The sequence below is a fragment of the Vicugna pacos genome, chromosome 2, assembly GCF_048564905.1.
Source record: "Vicugna pacos chromosome 2, VicPac4, whole genome shotgun sequence".
NCBI lineage: Eukaryota > Metazoa > Chordata > Mammalia > Artiodactyla > Camelidae > Vicugna > Vicugna pacos.
Window position 1 is genome coordinate 116,889,714 of NC_132988.1, and position 19,167 is coordinate 116,908,880.

The window sequence follows — 19,167 nt, forward strand, 5'->3', positions numbered from 1 at the left end:
CCACTTGGTCATAATGTACTCTCCTTTTTATGGACTGCTGGAGTCAATTTGCTAACATCTCAGTTATAATTTTTACCTTCGTTCATGAGGAAATGTGTAGTTTTCTTTTAACATTTTGGTGTGGTTTTGGTATCAGAGTAATGTTGGCAATGTAAGTTGGGAAATGTTCCCTCCTCTTCTACTTTGCAGAAAAGCCTGTGTAGATGGGCATTTTTTCTAACACATTTTTGGTAGAGTTGGCCACTGAAGATATTTGGGCCTGGGGTTCTTTGCAGGAAAGTTTTTAACTATGAATTCAATTTCTTTAATAAACATGGGTCAATTCTGTTTACTTGTCTTTTTCTTAGATAAGAAAAAGTCAACAAATCTTAAGTAAGATTTGGTCATTTGTATCTTTCAAGGAATTCCTCTGTTTCACTTCACTTTTCAAGGACTTCGGTTAGTTATTTGTAAAACCCCTTATTAACCTTTTAGTGAGTATAGATTTTGCAGTGATGGTCCCTCTTTCATCCCTGAACTGGTAGTTTGGATTTCCTCTAGAGTTTTCCTAGTCATTCTGGCTAGAAATTTATCTTATGTATTGTCCCTTTTAAAGAACAGGTTTTCACCTTCGTTGATTTTTCTTTATTATTTTTCTATCTTCTACTGTATTGATTTCTGTTCTTACCTTTATTTCTGCCTTCCTTCTGCTTACTCTGGGTTTAATTAATTCTTCTTATTCCGGTTTTCTTAAGGAAGAAATTTAGATCATTGATTTGAAACTTCTTTTTTCCAACAAAAGTGTTAAATGCTGTGAATTCTGTTCTAAGTCCAGCTTTAGTGTATCCCACAAATTTTGATATGTTTTCATTTTCATTATGTTACAATCATTTTCTAACTTCCCTGTGACTTCCTCAGGGTTATTTACACATGTATTCTGTGATTTCCAACAATATTCGGGAGTTGTCTGTGTATTTTTCTGTTGTTGATGTCCAGCTTAATTCTGTGATGGTCAGAAAAATACCCCGTATAATTTATTTTCTTTTTTTAATAGGTAAAGTCTGTTTTATGGCCTAGAAATTACCTATCTTGGTGAATATTCCATGTTTACTTGCAAGGCACCTGTTTGTTCTCATCTGGTCATGTGTTCTGTAAATGTCAGTGAGGCCAGGCTGCTTGATAATGCTGTTCAGGTCTTGTTTGCATTCTTATCGATTTTATGTCTACTTGTTACATCAATTACTAAGAGAAGTGTGTTGAAATCTCCAGCTGTAGTTGGGGATATTTGTCCACATTTGCTTGCATTTCAGTCTCACGTATTTTAATGCTCTGTTTTAAGATGCGTACGCACTTAAGATTGTTACATCTTCTTGATAAATTGCCTCATTTATCATTATATAATGTCCAGCTTGTTCCTTGCTCTGAAATCCACTTTGTCTGATGTGAATATGGCCTCTTCAGCTTTCTTTTGGTTAGCGTTCGCACAGTGCATCCAGCAGTGTGCTGGGGAATGTTTAGTGACTAGCAATCTGATAAAGAAGAAATAAAGCCCTGATCTGCAGATTCTGCTGACTTTCTTGATGGCAGTACTTTCATCATGGCTGATTTCAAGTTACCAACGGGACATCATCGAACACAGAGTAGGGAAGAGATTCTCTCAGTCTGCCCTTATGAACCAGTATCAGTATCAGCCTTTCTAGCAAAACCTGATTATGTCTTTTCTATCCCCTTGTTTTTACCCCATCTGTGTCTGTATATTTTACATACATGCCTTGTAGGCAGTCTTTTTTATCTAGTCCAACGGTCTCTCTTTCCATTGAGATTGAGACCATCTATACTTGATATAATTATTGACATGGTTGGGTTTAAGTCCATCATCTCACTCTTTCTTCTATTTGTTCTATTTGGGTTTTTTTTCCTCTTTTTTACCTTATTTTGGATTAGTTGATCATCATTTATGATTCTGCGTTAACTTCTCTATTGGTTTAGTATTTATATTTTTTATAAGCTTAGAGGTTGCCCTATGTTTATAATATACATCTTCAATTAATCAGAATCTACCTTGAAATATCAGACCACTTCGTGTGTGATGTGAGAATGTTATAGTAACATGCTCCCAAGTCCTGCAATCCATCTTTTGTTTTATTGTGCTATAAATACATAATTAATTATTTTTCTTTTTGCTTCAGTCAGTTATATCTTGCAGTGGTTAAAAATAAGAAACAATGATTTTATATGAACTTCCTTTTACCCATTTCCAGAGTTCTTTATTTCTTTGTGTAGCTTTGATTTCTATCTGATATCATAGTCATTCTACCCAAAGGACTTCCTTGAGCAATTCTTGCAGGGAGAGGCTACCGGCAATAAATTCTTTCATGTTTGTATTTGTTGGGGAAAAAATTCTTTATTTGCCTTACATTTTTAAAAGATATTTTAAGAGAATTCTGGGTTGACAGCTGTTTTCTCTTTCAGCATTTAAATATGTCACTCCACATTTGCGTTGATTCCAACAACAAATCTGCCGTAATACCCTGGTTCCTCTGTAGGTAATAGACCTTCTTTCTTCATCTGCCTTCAGGATTTTCTGTTTACCTTTGTTTTAGATAGATGTGCCTAAGTGTGTTGTTTTTCTTTCTTTTTGATGTTTATCCTCATTGATGTTCTCTGAGCTTAGATCTGTGGCTCATTTTTGGGAAATTCTTTGTCATTATCTGCAAATACTTTCCTCTCTCTCTTTCTCTCTCTCCCTCTCTCTCTTTCTTCCCTCCACTTTGGGGGTTTCAATTATGATAATTTAGACCTTTGATATCTTCCCACGGCATTTGGATGCTCTGTGTGTTTTTCTTTCACTTTTTTCTCTCAGTGCTCCATTTTTGGTCATTTCTTTTGATTTATCTTCAAGTTCACTCCTTTTCTTTACTGTCTATTGATGAACCTGTTGAAGGCATGCCTCCTCTCTGGCAGTATGTTGGGTTTTCTTAATTAACATTTACACCTTTTTTTTTTAATAATTTCCATTTTCTGCTGAGATCCCCATCTTTTAATGCATGTTGCCCACCTTTTCCATGAAGAGATTTTCATATAGTTTTAATTCCTTGTCTGTTAGTTCTAATATCTAGTCCCTCTCTGAGTATATTTCCACTGGTTGCTTTGTTTCTTCACATTGGGTTTTTGTTTTTCCTTTTGCTTTGTCATGTGTCTTGTAACTTTTGGTTAAAACTGGACATCCAGGGGAGGGTTTATTTCTTTCTTTTTCTGGCTTACTTCACTTAGAATGACAGTCTCCAGGTCCATCCATGTTGTTGCAAGGGGCATTGATTTATTCTTTTTCATGGCTGAATAGTATTCTATTGTATAAATATACCACAGCTTCTTTACCCAGTCATCTGTAGATGGACATTCCAGTTGTTTCCATGTCTTGGCCATTGTAAATAGTGCTGCTATGAACATTAGGGTGAATATGTCTTTTTGAATTAAAGTTCCCTCTGGATATATGTCCAGGAGTGGGATTGCTGGACCATATGGTAAGTCTATTTTTACTCTTTTGAGGAATCTCCAGAATACATCTGTGAGTCTGTTTCTGTTTTATATATAAGTTCATTTGTCTTATTTTTTTAGATTCCTCATACAAGTGATACCATATGGTATTTTTCTTTCTCTTTCTGACTTACTTAGTATGCAAAGGTCTTTTTTAAAAAATCAGGTACTTTAGTCTGGCACGGAGTCTGGAGTAGTTCTCTGGTGCTGGCGCGTCAGTTGCTGCTTCTGCACCTCATCAGAGCCTCTGTATTTACTCAGCAAGATAAACTTCCCCTGTTCTTCCTCTTCCCATGCAGACATGTGAGGTCCTCCTGGTCCACACCTGAGCTGTGTCTTATATACCTTAATGAAATGAGTCTTGTGTTGCTATTAATGCTACTAGCATCCCCTGAGAGAGAGAAATTGTCAGACTGATGCAGCAGTTTCATTTCATCTGAGATGAATGTGTGTGTGACACCTGAGTTCACCTACCAGGATATAAAGCCGAAGAAACATGAGTTCCCCCCAAGGGGTCCAGACAGAGGCCAGGCATGCTGCCGATCCCTGCTCCCACGGCTTTTCAGCACGCTTTAATGCAAAGAATGATGAGAGAGCTCTTAAATCATCTGGAGGAACATACGCAAACACGTACCTCTGGGAGTTGGGCTTCGGTTGGTGTGTGCATTTCATTTCTCCTTCAACAATGAATTGATATAATAATAACTTGCTCACATCTGTCGGGACCTTGCTAAATACATCAGCCTATGTTTTAATTGAGTCACGTACATTATCTCGCTAGGGGGCGGGCACTATTATTATTCCATGAATTCTGAGACTTCTGCAGTGGTTAAGTGCTTGCCCGGGGTCAACAGCAAAGGGAGCCACTGAGACCCAACACCAGGACTCTGTGACTTCAGCCTCGGCTACTCTGATCCCCTGAGCACCTACTTCTAGACCAGCTTCATGCTAATCCCTGAGGTTATGGCCCTGACCTAGTCATATCTCTGTGCAAAGAGCTCACAGTCCAGTGAGGAAGGCAGACATGTGCGTCCTTGATTACAATATGGCATGATCAGGGCTGCAGGGGAGGAACAGTCAGGGTTTGGTGAGAATTGAGAACATAGATGGATGCACTTGGTCAGGAGAGGGGAAAATAGGAGAACTGAGGAACAGGAGGGGACTTGGTGAGCACTCCACAGAGGGGTAGAAAATTTGGTCTGGATTTTGAAGTATGAGTAGGAGTTCATGAATATAAAGACTAAGATAAAGACTACCAGGCAAGTCATAGAAGATGAAAAATAAAGCATGTCCTATTATTTGAGGTTGGCCCAATGGGCATAATAATGACAGTGGCCAAAATATGAGAAGGTTGGAGCCTGGCTTTAAGAAGTTTTCATGCTGAGTTTGAACTTTATTCTATAGTAAGTAGAAAAATTTGGAGTGATGTTAATTAAGTGATATGAACATGTGAATGATAATACAACAATGTTAGATTGCATTTATTGAGAACTGTGTGCTCAATAAAACATGCAGAATGTCACTTTTCTCTTCACAATAACATCATGTAGCAGATACTATTATTCCTCTTTACAGATGAGGAAAACCGAGGTACCAATAAAAGGATAGGCAGCTTGCCCCGGCGCCGGGGTTAAGCTGCGGGTCTGAATCATCACCACACTCAGTCCCTCCGTTTCACTGATGCTACTGACTTAGAATGGTATCTCAGGAGCAGGTACAGTGGGATTAAAGAGCCCCAGGCTGGGGCAGGTGAGGGCCTGTCATGAGTGGAGGCAGCGATGAAAAAGGGCCAGAGAGGAGGGGAAGATTCTGGAAGGGAAAGATGATGAGTCTTGAGAATGAATCGAATGATGAAGAGCGGAGTCTGAGGGAGGGACAAAGTCTATGAGACTCCCAGGTTTCTGACTTGAGAAACTGAACAGCAGAGATCAGGGGCAGTTGGCTTGGAAAGACTGAATATGCAATGGCTGTGGGGCCTCCAGGTGGAGGTGTCCAGGAGGCGGCTGGCTGCACGGATCTGGCCATCCTGCCGGCCGGGCTGGGCAAGCTGGAGACGGGTCTTGCCATGAAGAAAGGCTCAGTGGGCAGGAGACCTGGGCTGCGGCCCCAGCTGGGCTGGAAGTCACTGATCCTAGCGGCTTCAGATTCCTCACCTACAAAATGTAGGGCAGGAAGGAAATCACCCTGCAGGCTGAGGCGCGGTAATGCTGCACTCCCGGGCCCGAGGGAGGCGTTCCCCGTGCAGACCCATCCTGCAAGCCAGTCAGCTTGAAAGCTAGACGTGGAACAGCAGGTCGCTCTCCGCTGCGGCAATCACAGCCTTCAGGGGTAGTCACGGAACTAAAGCGGCAGGCTAATAATTACACCTGAGGAGGTTTCCGTGGGCTTCTCCCCATAGTTTCAGTCTAAAGAGGACATAAACTCTGCGTGGTGAGCAGAAGGTGGCAAATTCCAGCAAATGCGTGCTTACACTTTCTCAGGGCGGTATCGCCATCTCTTTCGGTCGACGCCCCACGTTCTGGCTTTTCTGGGAGGCCAGTTCTGTGATGTGCTTTGCTATCAAGACTCACTTTCCATTTAAAACCTGCATCTGCAGAATTGCTCGGCTCCTGGTGGAAGAGGTCGGCGGGAGATGAGGCTGATCTGCGCACCTCACTGGGCGGGGCTGGGGAGGCGGCTTCCCCGAGCCAGGTGTCCGCCCAGCCCAGCGTAGGCGTTCGCGGGCTCACAAGTATGCCTAGGAGTGTGCGGCGGCCAGCGAGGGTGCCGGGGGCGGAGCGGGGAGGGAAACAGAGCTGCCGGGGAGTGTGACTGGAGGGTCCCTCTTGTTAATAGGCATCCTAATGGTGGACCACACATTTTTCTCTTTTGGATGATGTCGAAACCTTAATTTCCTCAAATGTAGAATTACTGGACCTTCATAAATACACTTGATTTGGGTTCCAATTGAGTTCGCAGATTTAATATATTGACACTAGAGGGATTTTGGAATACAAGACATATAAAGTGTATATTGTGTGTGTGTGTATATATATATGTTTTTTATGATACATTATTTTTACTTTCAGCATCTTCATAAAGCTGGTATAACTTGGCAAACAATCTGAATTTTGAAGGAGAGCACGATTCTGATTGTCATTTTGGGTGACACTGGAGAATAGGGGAGGCCAGGGTTCAGATGAGGCTGAGAGCCTCGGTAACGGCGTCACCTGGACATGTCCCTTAACCTCTCCAAGCCTGGCTCCCTGAAATGGAGATAATGATTGTACTTGCCTCACAAAGTCCTTCTGAGGATAAAATGAGGTAATACAAGGACACTGTGGTAAGGGCTCTGTAAGTGTTGGCTTTCCTGATGAGTAAGTTATATGCGTAAAGAAGCTTAAGGAGCCTCTTACACACGGTAGATGTTTAATAAATGGCCGCATTAATATTGCAACTCTTGGTGTCATAAATGAAGCCACTGCTCGTGACAATAATGGAACATCTGTGTTGAGCCCCTGCCTAAAAGTTGTAAGAACAGCATTCCATCCACTTTCCTCCTCTCACTGCCGGCCCTGAGCCTGCCCTTTGACCTCTGTGTGCCTCCGTTTCGTCATCTGGGGCCTAAGATGCTTTGAAGATGGATGGGGTGGTTTAAAGGAGTCTCCGTGCCCTTGAAAGCTCCACGACTGGTGCAAAATGATGGCAGTTACAGTTGGCATTTCCAGTGACTTAAAATAGATTCAGGGTTGGCCCTTCAGCCACGAGGGCATTGCAAAAGTTTTTGTTTGCTTGTTTGTTTGTTTTTTTCTGGAAGACCTTGGAGAATTTCATTCACCCATTACCCACCCCTGCAGGTGTACCCAGACCTGAAACCCTGAATATCCTTTCTGGGCATGGCCATAGCTGACTTCAGCTATCTACTTGGTTTGTCATTTGCTGTTCTGGGCAGTCAGAGCTCCCCCTTCAGGATGCCCTCATCCCTCAGTCTGCTCCGGGGACCCCCAGTCCTAGACTTAACAGCGTCGGCCCGGAGCATCCTGTTTCCTTCCTCTGCAAGACTCAGCAGCAGCCGGCCCAAATTCCACGTCATTGTGAAGATTAAATGAGTTAATACTTGCCAAACCCTTAAAACAAGGTTTGACTCACGACAGATGCCTGGTAAAGTTGAGCGGTTCTTATCAGCAGAGGCTCAGGAGCTTAGAACAGTGCTTGGCATGTTGCAGGGGAGCTATTTTTTTATGATCATTCATTTCTTTAGTCAGTCAACAAACCTTTCCCACGTCTTCATGCCAGACAAGGCTTGGGGCGCCAGGGAGAACATGACAGTCGCTGCCCTCAAGGAGCTCAGAGTCTAGCAAGAAGCAGACAAATAAGCAAAAATGCAGCAGGAGAGTACCGTCGAGAGGTGCCGGGGGAATTTGGGAGTAAAGAGGAAGCCCTAATCTAATCAGGAGGGAGGGGATGGTGAGATAATAATAGTGGAGATGTATTTTGAAGGGTACATGACACACTCAAGAAGCATGTGGAAACTGACACATTGTAACTGACTATCCTTCAATAAAAAAAAAGCACACGGAGTATCTGGTACACAGTCGGTTCCTGGAAGAGCTGACTCTGGAGATCCACCCTTTGTGAGAGAGCCTGGTGGATTAAGGGAGAAAGCAAGAGACAGACAGACAGGGGCTTCTAGGAGCAGCAAAGACCGTGTGCAGCTGGAGCCCAGGGTGGCCGTGGGCAAGCCCAGGGCCATGGTCACAGCTTGGAAGATCTGCAGGCAGGAGCTGAGGTGCTTGAGTGCTGGACCACAGAATTTAGACCACCCTGTAGGCCACGTGGGTTTCCAGCCCTGCTACCTGGTACCAGTCCACTGAGAAATTGGAAAGATTCCAGGATCGAGTCAAGTCAGTTTCCAAGCCATGCTTGCTCTAGGGTCATTAAAGACCCTGAGGCATCTGCAAGGAAGAATATAGTTGAACCTCATCATTTCCCAGACATGTTTGACCTCAGGATCCTTTCTCCACCAAAATCTATCAGCCTCACACAGAGCTGGCAGCATTCCTGGGGGCACGAACTGTGAAACAACCATCATGAGAGGAGGATCTTTAAGCAGGGTACTGCCGTGATCTGAGTTGCGTATCAGGAAGGTAACTCCCCCATCAGTAGCCAGAAGGACAGACTGGAGGAAGGGACTCTGGAGGCCAGAGGACTGGTGGGGAAGCTGGTACAGGAGACCAGGAGGAAAGAATGGGGACCTGAACGCAGGCCATGTCAATGAAGAGGAAGAAGAGGGTACAGGAGTTAATAAGGAGGTAGGGTCAACTGGCATCAATGACTGAATTTAACTGTTACAATAATGGGAACTCCCTGAAACCTGGGAATCAGGGCCGGGTGTTCTGACATGAGCCCAGGGTTGGTGAGTGGTCACCAAGGAAGACCCCTCCTGTCCCTCAAGCCCGGCGGCCAGTCCTAACACAGAGGGACGAGGACGTGATGGTTCCAAGGGACCCTGCACCTCTGCCCAGCTGGCACTCCTAGGCCGTGTACTTCTGAAGCCAACAAGTGCTGAGCGGGGCCAGCTCTATGGCGGCAAGGGTGAAACTGGCGTGCAGTTTGACATGTGCTGATTAGGTGTCTGTTGTGTAGTGGGGCCCCAGGAGGGAGGAGAGGAGGGTGGAAGAGTGCGTCAGGACCCACCCCGGGTAAGTCCGTCACCCCTGGCCGTCCCCTCAGTGTGGGAGAAGGGACTTGGGAGTCGGAAACCGAGAGAGGCCAATCCCAGCTCTGCCATCCCAGCTGCACAACCCGGAGCAAGTTCCCAGCCCCTCTCGCTGGTCTCCTAGGTCTGCACAGCAAAGTCCCACCAGATGTGGTGGCTTTGAAGCAGTAGAAATTAATTCTCTTGCAGTTCTGGAAGCCGGAAGTTCAATGTCCAAGTGCCCAAGAGCCAGGACCCCTCAGAGCTCTCGGGGAGGAGGCTTCCTTGCTCTTCAGCTTCTGGGGCTCCAGGGCTTCCTTGGCTCGTGGCCACCACCCTCGAGGCTCTGCCTCCTCCCACAGCCGCCCCTGCGTCTCAGATCTCCCTCTTCTCTCTCTGATACAGGCATCCGCCATTGAATTTTGGGTCCACCGGGAATCCGGCATGATTTTATCTCTTGTCTTTGGCTTAATTACATTTGCAATGTCCCTGTTTCCAGATAAGGCTCCATCCACAGGTGCTGGGGTTAGTACTCGGACATAGCCTCTGGGGACACTCTTCACCCACTGCATCCCCACTTCACGTGTCTGCCTCCTCGTCCGAAATGTGGAGAGCACTGTGGTGCCTGTCTTATTGGCTGACTGGGAGGATGAAGCGGGTAGTGTGCATAAAGTAAGTCCCTAACACCACACCTGCCCAATGCAGTCTCCACACTCTTTGATCCATATGTGAACTAATGGCGACAGATATGTGTCTGGCACTGGCCCTTCCAGCTCCAAACCTGTATGATACCCTCTCTTGTAAGCACTGTGACCCGGGCCACCAAAGCCGTCGTGTTGGTGGCGTAGGGATTATGACAGAAATGTTGATGTTCTCTCAGCCCTAAGTGCACAGCAGAGGAAAGAGTGTCACCTCCTCGGGGAGTGCAGTCACAGGCTGCGGACAGGTCTCACTTGGTTGGTCACGACAGCCAGAACAGAAGGGCTCAGTGGCTGCTTCTACCCTGAGCTCCAAATGGGCTTGGGGCTGCCAGGCATGACAAGGATGTATGGGGACCACCCGGGCAGGCCGCCACCCCTGCACTCGAGGGCGCGTCCCTGCCTTCTGCGCTGTGTGAGCAGGGGGCTGGGCCCGCGGCTGTCAAGCACGATGCGCCTCCTTCTCTCGCAGAACCCTCAGCACAGCGGGAAGGACAAGTGCGCAGATTGTGATGCGGGGAAGGAAGCCCTTCTAGGCTGGAGCTCAACCTCAGGCTCCGTGAGATGCAAAATAGCACAGCTCAGAGCCCAGAGCATGCTAGGAAATCAAGTATTTATTCGCTGGGTGTTTTTTTTTTTCTTTTTATTGAAGTTTAGTTGATTTGCAGTGTTGTGCGGGTTTCTGGTGTGCAGCATAGTGATTCAGTTATACATGTATATACATATTCTTTTTCATTATAGCTTATTAAAAGGCATCGAATATAGTTCCCTGTGCTGTGCAGTAGGACCTTGTTTATCTATTTTATGTATAGTGGTTTGTATCTGTTAATCCCAAACTCCTAATTTATCCCTTCTCCCTCTTTCCCCTTCGGTAACCATCACTTTGTTTTCTTGTCTGCGAGTAGGTTTCTGTTTTGTAAATAAGTTCATTTGGCTTCTCTTTTCAGATTCCACATGTAAGTGATAACATGCGATACTTGTCTTTCTCTGTCTGACTTACTTCACTTAGTAGGATGATCTCTAGGTCTATCCTTGTTGGTGCAGATTGCTCACCGGGTGTTTAACGAACAAGTACGCTCACCACCCTTGAATTCAGGTTGATCTAGGCTGGATGGGAAGAAATGGACAAAAAGGTGTTGGAAATGCAAAACTCAGCGGGTCTGGAGACTGACAGGTCAGGAGGCTGAGAAGGATGAAGTTTGGCTGATGCCTAGGCTGCCTGGGTGGACCGTGGGGAGGCCAAGCATGCTAAGAAGGTGAGGTTTGAATGATAATTCTGCTACTAAAACCAGGCCCAGGATTTCTGGAGCATTCACTGTGGACCAGCCAGGCACCGGGCTTAGCGCTCAGCATGCATTTTTTCCTTCATCCTCATAAGAACCCTGTGAATAAACTGTTATTATTGCTCACATTTTACAAAACTGAGGCAAAGAGGCTTGTTCACTCAGCTTTGGCCACACTGACCTTCCTGGTTCCCAGCACACCATCTTGCTTTCTTTGTGAGATTGAAATAATCCACAGAAATATTTCCTCCAACTCCTAGTCCCAACTTCCCCTGATGTAGACTGAGGATGTTTTTGCACTTAAATGTTGCTATGAACCTATTTCACCTTGGGGTTCGGCCAGTGTGTAAGGCACACCTCAGCCTTGCTCCTCCCTGCTGTGTGACTTCCTGGACACTGCTGTCCCTCTCTGAACCTCTTCAGTGAAATGGGTCCAATGAAAACATGACCCTGAGGTTGTTGAGAAGAGGAAAGGAGAACCCTCGGGTGAATGTGCTATAAAATACAAAGGCAGTGGGGAGTGTCGCTGGAGGGCAGCTGAGATCTGGCCGCCCATTGGATTCAAGTGTCCACGTGCCAATCCAGAGTCCAGATTCGAGCATCCACGTGCGCCCTCATCGGCCTTGTCTGACCCTTCCTGCTCCCATGCCATCTGAATGCTTGTCTGAAAACTGAGTCAAGACATCTTTAATCACAACATGTTCTGGTTCCCTGAGGCAGTTTGGCTGCTCTGACACCTGTGAAATGGAAGTATGTCTACAAAATAACTTGCTAGAAATTAAGCACATTTCCCAAAACTTTCCTGGAAGCCAATGTGAGCAATCAGAGCCTGGGATGCGCTCCTGCCTGAGGAGTTGGGGCTGAGGCAGTGAGATGAGCCACCACCCAGCAGCTTAGGATGCGGCAGGGCCAGGAGACCCGCAGGGCAACGATGGTCCCTTGAAGTGAGAGTGTCCACCACACCCTGGCCTCTACCCTCCATTTGTTTTGTAATTGAGATGGAATTCACATAATGTAAAATGAACTGTTCTGAAATGAACACAGTGGCTCTAGTGCATTCATAGTGTTGTGTCACCACCACCTCTGTCGAGTTCCAGAGCATTTTCATCACCCAGGGGAACCCGAGTGAGCAGTCGCTCCCCATCCCCTCCTCCCGCAGGCCTGGCAGCCCTGACCTGCCTTCTGTCTCTGTGGATTTTCTGGGTGTTTCCTATTAGGTGCCACCTGGGCTAAAATAAGGTTGTTTCTGAGTCAGGCACCAGGCACAGAGAGCTCTAACCGTCCTGGTTGTCAGGATGCCTGATCCCGTGTCGGTACCAGAGCCAGAGGGACATTTGTCAAGTTTCTAGACCCCTTAGGGTGAGTTTCTTCATCTTAACTCAGATGTGACCCACCCCCTGCTGACCGTGACTCACGGTCCAGCAAACCCACGTCCTCCTGGGCTTTCCCTGGCTCTCCCCACGGAACCCGCCTCGGGATGCTCTGCGTTCTGCCCCAGGTGTCACACCGGTGTCTTCTCTCGTGCCTGCATCTTGTTCTCAGCTGGCTCGTGGCTTACGGAGGGCAGGAACCACGTGGCATAGTGGGCGGAGTACTGGCCTTGCCATCCAAAATGCGGGGTCCCAGGCCCCGTATCCTCTCTCCAGTGGGCAATGAATGGAAACTGAGGTGTACAGTGATGTTCTTTTGTCCTGTCTTTGGCAGCCCCGGAAGTGTTCCAGGTGTATGTGGACGGAGGCCCCGGGTACTCGTACCCCGTTGACTGGTGGTCCCTGGGCGTCACGGCCTACGAGCTGCTGCGGGGCTGGGTAAGTGCGCGCCTGCGTGGTGAACACCGGGGCTGTGGGGGAGGGGCTCAGGTCCCACCAGGCGTGGGCGGAGTCAGCCGGCCTTGCCTCTGGGTCCACGCACCGCGTCGGAAAGGAGCCCAGATGTCAGTCCTAATTGCCTGTGTGCCAGGTCCAGAGCCCTGAGCGTTAGGGAGGTCTTAGCAAGCTTCTGGTCCAGCCCTCATTCTACTCGTGGGGAAAGGGATGTCTGGAGAGGAAGGGTCTCAAACAAAGCCCAGCAGCCGATCAGCGGCAGCTCGAGCACCCAAGGCCCCTGGGTCCTGTGATTTCAGACGCTGACCTCTTTCCCACCCACGACGCGGTGCACCCGTGTGTGGCTCTCCAGCTGGTTTTTGTTTGTTTGTTTGGTTTGGGTTTTGTTCCAGTCTTCTCCCAGTACGTAGCTCAGTGTCCTATAAAAATGGGGCATTCGGTACGACATAATTTTGTTTTGTTTCATTTAAATTGAATAGCCGAAGATGACTAACAGGGCTATTTGGCAACTAATAACTCACAGTTTTATTTTAACAGAAAGAATGATGACAAACTAATTTTGAGACATGTCTTCTTTACACACAAGTATCATTTGAAAATGATGCCACTTAACCTCTCAGGAGCAGGGCTTCCCCTTCGGCGCAGTGGGGCGACTAACCTCCTTTCAGCCTGTTCTGGGGAGCTGAACTTATCATGGGATTATTACGCCCCAGGGCAGGGACGCACAGTTTGCATGTAACTCACCTTCTAGCTCCAGGGCCCAGCACACAGCCGGCAGAGAGCTAGTTCCTCCCACTGGCTGCAGTTTTAACATTGCCGCAGGGTCGTCTGCGTATTCAGAGTGGGGAGACAGCGCTCCTTGAGGGCAGGGGTTCCCAGTGCATGGAGACAATGGCGGGAATGAATGAATGAATGACAGTTGTGAGTTTTCTCAGGCACTGAATGAAAACGGCTCCTCTCCCCCAGGCCAACCTATTCCTGGTTGGTTCCTTTGTCCTGTGCTGCCTCCCTGACTTACACGCTCGAGGACGGAACACAAGGGTCCCCAGGATATCTGTATGGACCAGAGGGCACAGACATCGCCAGACGCTCTTCATCTTACATAATCAGTCATACACGTGACCCTGGTGAGCAGCTGACCTGAGCATGATGGGGCGTTTGCCAGCAGAAAGCATATTCTCGGTCATTCCTCCCAGGTCAGAATGATCAAAGATGACTTGACAAAAAGCCCCAGGGGCTTCAAGATAAAATGTTTCGTTTTTAATTCATTTGAGTTTTCTGCTCAAGAATCCAGATGCCACTTTCAGTGGAAGAGGGCGGGGCGCGTGGTGGGATGGGGGCAAAGGAACAAGAATGCCTGCTTGGGGTCAGTGTTGCTGTGTCTTGGTCTGTTGTTCTTCAGCCGAAGTATGGATTTATGCAGGTAGTTGGTTCTGTTTCTAATGCCGGAAGCAGTCCGTTTAGGCAACAAGCTAAACTGAAAAACACTCATATTTATTCATGGACTATATGAAAATGATCCTTTCAAATTGGTCCTTCATCCTTGAAATTCCTCCATCATGTCTGTGGCAGCATCCCTGACAGGCGATCACCCATCTGTTCCTTGATTTCCGTCAGGATCCAGGGGGCTCCTCAACTCCCAAAGATGAAAGAAAGTCATGATGGGAACCCAGCACCCGGACTGATCCATGGTCAGCAGTTGGTCATTGTTGGCTGCCTTCCCCTGGTCTCTCTGATGCCTACCCCGGGGGCCTGCATCCTTTCCAACCCAGCATCTCAAGCTGGAGGCAGGTCCTAGGAGTGGAGGCTGAGTCATGCCTGGCTGCTGACCATTAGTGGGGAGGTCCTAGGGCCCGGTGAGCAGAGGTCTGGGCTCCCTTCCACACTCCGTGCACCTTAGTCACTCAACTCACCTAAGCCCTGTTTGCCTCCTTCATAAGATGGGGACGATGAGGCCGGCCCACGGGTCATTACGTGGGGGATTATGGGAGCGAACGTGCGCAGTGCACGGGCGGCGCCCGCACCCAGGAGGCATGCTGACCTCTCAATAAACAGGCACGTGGGGATGATTCTGAGACAGGCAGATGCACAGGAAGTGCTGATGGCATTCTTAGATAAGCAGGGAGAATTTCTGGGAGGGAGGAAGCATTTATGTGGGGTCACAGATGAGTTGCTGGAGGGAACCGTGTGAGCAGAGATCGGGAAGAGCAGCTGAGGCCAACACAGCCAACGCTTTAGACTGACCAGCTGTCAGGACAGTCGGGGAACTGCCTAGAGAGGACCCTGAGGCCAGCTGGAGACACTTGGCTTCCCGCCATAGGTAGTGCGGTGCCATCCACAGAAGCATCAGCAGGGAGGTTAAGTGAGAGGCTGGGCTTTGGAATCATGTGTTTCGGGGGCCAAATCCTAGCTTGGCTGAGGTGAGCCCATTTCTTATAGGGTGTTGAGCAGCGTCCCCTGCCTCTACCCACTAGATGCCAGTAGGAATGGCCCCTACACAGTTATGACAACGAAAATGTCTCCAATCATTGCCTGATGTCCCCTGTGGGACAAATTATCCCCACTTGAGAACCACTGTCATAGAGCAATCAAGGCGACTCAAGGAGATCCTGGACGTCAGGCCACCGACCCGTGACCTTGCAGAGTGTACTTTTCATGCGGACGGCAGTGGAGCCCTGAAAGCCCACACTGTGGTGCCATCAGGACTTCTACCGCCTCTGCATCTCCCCAGCCACCTCCCGCACCTGGTGTCACCCTTGCCTTTGACCCCAGTCAACGCCTGTCCTTAGGGCTGGGCACACAGAGGAGGTGGGGGCATGGAGAGGCCGGTGGGTAGTAGAGGGAAGGTAGGTGTCCAGAGCTCCTGGAGGTGGAGGGCAGAACTAAGGGCACTGGATTCATGCCAGGTGGCGGGCTCGACCACAGGGACGAGGAGCCTGTGGATCAGCCCAGCCAAGGGAGAGGAGCGGCCTTGGGGTTGAGCACTGTCTGCTTGACCTGTGGTAGAACACTGTGCCAGGAGTCAGAAACCAGGGCGGACGTGAACTCTGTGATTTCGTTCCTCCGGATTGGCTGTCTGCATTTGGGAAGGGTTTTCAAGCCATGTTTCTTGAAACTTCAGGACCCTGCAGGGGGTGATTCATGAGGAAGAAATACTTCTCCAGACTTTGGGGGTTTAAATAGCCTGAGGACCTGCTCTTCCCTTTCATCTGTTCTGTGTTTGGGATTTGGGGAGAAAAAACGCTGGATGAGATGGTCCCCCAGGCCCAGCTCAGCTCTAACAGTTAAAAGTACAGGTCTGTGGCAGTCCTTGTCCTCTTTCTTCTATTTCTTGGTAAATTGGCAATTGTTTTGTAAACTGAGTTTCCCAGAATAGTGACACACCCGCACTGCGTAATGGGTATACCCGGTGCCCTGCTGCCGAAACCGCTTTCACCAGCAGGACGTGTAGTCACTTTACCTTATGTGTGTCACTTGGTTTTCTGAGTCAACACATCCTAAGGCCAATCAGTGAGAAGTAAGCGTCAGCAGAATTCCCTACCACGAGCAGAAGGAGTATCGATCCTCACATTTGCTGGTGTTCTTGTAGAAGGACCTGGGTTTCTCCACAGCCACCCACAGAGGTCAAGGCTGAGCCTGGAGCCTAAAGGGGCAGGGCTGGTTTTAACCATAGTGTTCCAAGTCCATTTCCAAATGGATTAGGGCTCTGTTGGCCTCATGGCTTATTATAGTTACCATTATCATCGTCATGGTTATTTTTATTAGTCTGGTTCCCTTCAGAGGTGGAGAGAACCACAGAGAGGCAGAGAGTGACTTGAGGGTCTGATGGGAAAGCAGAATTCACGAATGCCTGGAAGTAACCAAGAAGGAAACAGAGAATGAAACGGAAGTGATAAATGTCTTCACACGTGTAGCTAGCTGGTTCTCCAGTGGGGTGCTTGGGTTCCCGGGCTCTGGTGGGAAGGGCAGAGGAGGAGAATCTGGGTCTTGGTGGGACGCTGGGAAAGTCGCTTTTCATCTCCCAGCCTCAGTTTCCCAAACTTTAAAATGAAGAGGTGGAGGGGGAAGGGATAGCTCAAGTGATAGAGTGTGTACTTTAGTGTGCACAAGGTCCTGGGTTCAAGCCCCAGTGCTCCCTCCAAACATAAATAAATGAACCTAATTGCCTCCCCCCAAAATAATAAAAATAGACTTATAAACAAACAAACAAACAAACAAAGTAAATAAATAGGTAGGTGAGCCTGCGTCATCTCCCAACAGCCCTCCACCTGTGGTCGCTGTGTTCCAGGGCGGGGCTGGGATGGGAGTCAGAGAAATGGCCTTTTGAGAGGCAAAAAGATGATAAGAAGCAATCCTGAGTGGTTCAGACACCCAAGTCTCAGCCCCCGGCTTGTCTTCAGGTGCTGGCCAAGCCCTGGTACCCAGCATCTTCCCCTGCTCTGCGCCCTAAACCCCCGACAGTGCCTCCCAGCACCCACCCCGCACCCGAAGCCTCTTACTGCTGTGTCCCTCAAGGCAGCGAGCTCAGGTGGGTAGGGCCTCTGCTGTCTTGCTCACACCGGGGGCCCAGTCTACAGAGGACACTAGCACATCCCAGGAGCAACGTGGAAATCAGACACCTCTGATCAGAACTCTGCGTGGACGGCACAGGGGGTTGTAGGAGCCTGCTGGGGCTGCTGTGACAAAATGCGACAGCCCGGGTGGCTGAACAACAGAAACTTGTTCTCTCACGGTTCTGAGGGCTGGAAGTCCAAGGTCAAGCTGTCCAAGGGTCGACGCCTTCTGAAGGCTGTCTCTGCGTGTGGACGGCCATCTTCTCCCTGTGTCTCTTTGTGGGGTGTCCCCTCTACGTATCTCCCTTATGTCCTCGGTGCCCCATTTTGGAAGGTTTCCCCTGTTGATAAGCACCGCAGTCACACTGGGTTGACCTCATGTTGACTTGATTACTTCTGTAAACACTCTGTCTCCAAATAAGGTCACACTCGGAGGTGCTGGGGTTCACACGAATTTGGGGGAGATGATACGCCCATGACGGTAGTGGTCGGGCGAGCTGGGGGTTCACGCTGCCTGAGCTTTCATCTCGGTGCTACCACGACCACATCCCAGCTCTGGGGCGCCGGTTCGTCTTCTGTAAAGTCGAACTCATGGTAGCGAACTGAGGAAGACGCGGGAGTCCTGGGCCTCGCGCTAAGCACTGTCAGCACACGTTCACTCTGATTCCTGGTCACGGTTGTTGTTGCTGGTGGAATGCGAAGGGATCTCGCACATACAAAAGCAGGCAGCAGCTCTGGGCGGAAATTTGAACATTTTAAAACTGAAACCATACTCCACTTCTCATTAAATGAAAAGATGTTTGCAGAAATCGTTAAAGCATGTTAGCGTATCAAGCTAATTGGACTTTCTAGGGAGCCCACAGTTTTGGGGTTTGCATGTTGGGCAGAAGGGGGATGCCCGATTCAATTAACAGATGAGGGAGAAGCTGCCCCTCAGGAAAAGGCCCTTTCAGGAGGCACAGGCACACCCATGTAGGCGGTCATCTTCCGCGGGCCGGGGGGATGGGTGGGTGGTGGTGCCGGGTAAAGATAAAGATGCTCCTTCATTCCCGGGAATCGTAGCCCACCCAGGGCTCAAAACTGCCTCACCTCCTTGGGTCGGCCCCTCCTCTTCACAGCAGCCCCGTGGGAATCCAGGTTCCATGAGGTTGGAGCTGGCGCCTTACACACCACGGGAGCCCAGATGGTGTCTAGGTTCATGGTCAGCATTCAGTCAACAGCTGTGGGTGGACTGGCCATCATCTGTGTCACTGTTGTGCTCTGGGACCTGCTGGATGGCAGACACTGCTCGGGGTCCTGAGAACACAGAGGTGGGGTGATATAGTCCCACCTTTCAGGGGTCCCCAGTAGGAATTCCACACCAGAGAGTAAGTTCGTGTGGGTTAACAGTGAGCTCAAACAAGATTACACTGTATAGCACAGGGAAATATACACAAAATGTTATGATAAATCACAGAGAAAAGAATGTTACAATGAGTGTGTATGGGTCCATGTATGACTGAAAAATTGTGCTGAACACTGGAATTTGACACAACACTGTAAAATGATTATGAATCAATAAAAATGTAAAAAAAAAAAATAAATAAAAAATAAAAATGTTAAAAAAAAAAAAAAAAA

At 48.2% G+C, this 19,167-nt stretch overlaps 1 protein-coding gene across 5 annotated transcripts in view; it reads left to right on the top strand.

Annotated features, from left to right (window-relative positions):
* Positions 1-19,167, top strand: part of STK32B (serine/threonine kinase 32B) — a 310,710-nt gene that overhangs the window by 262,306 nt on the left and 29,237 nt on the right. For all 5 annotated transcript variants that reach the window (XM_006216367.4, XM_031686033.2, XM_072946368.1 and 2 more), the window contains one exon: positions 12,879-12,982. In XM_006216367.4, coding sequence (XP_006216429.2) covers positions 12,879-12,982 — 104 coding nt within the window. The remainder of the gene's footprint in view (positions 1-12,878; positions 12,983-19,167) is intronic.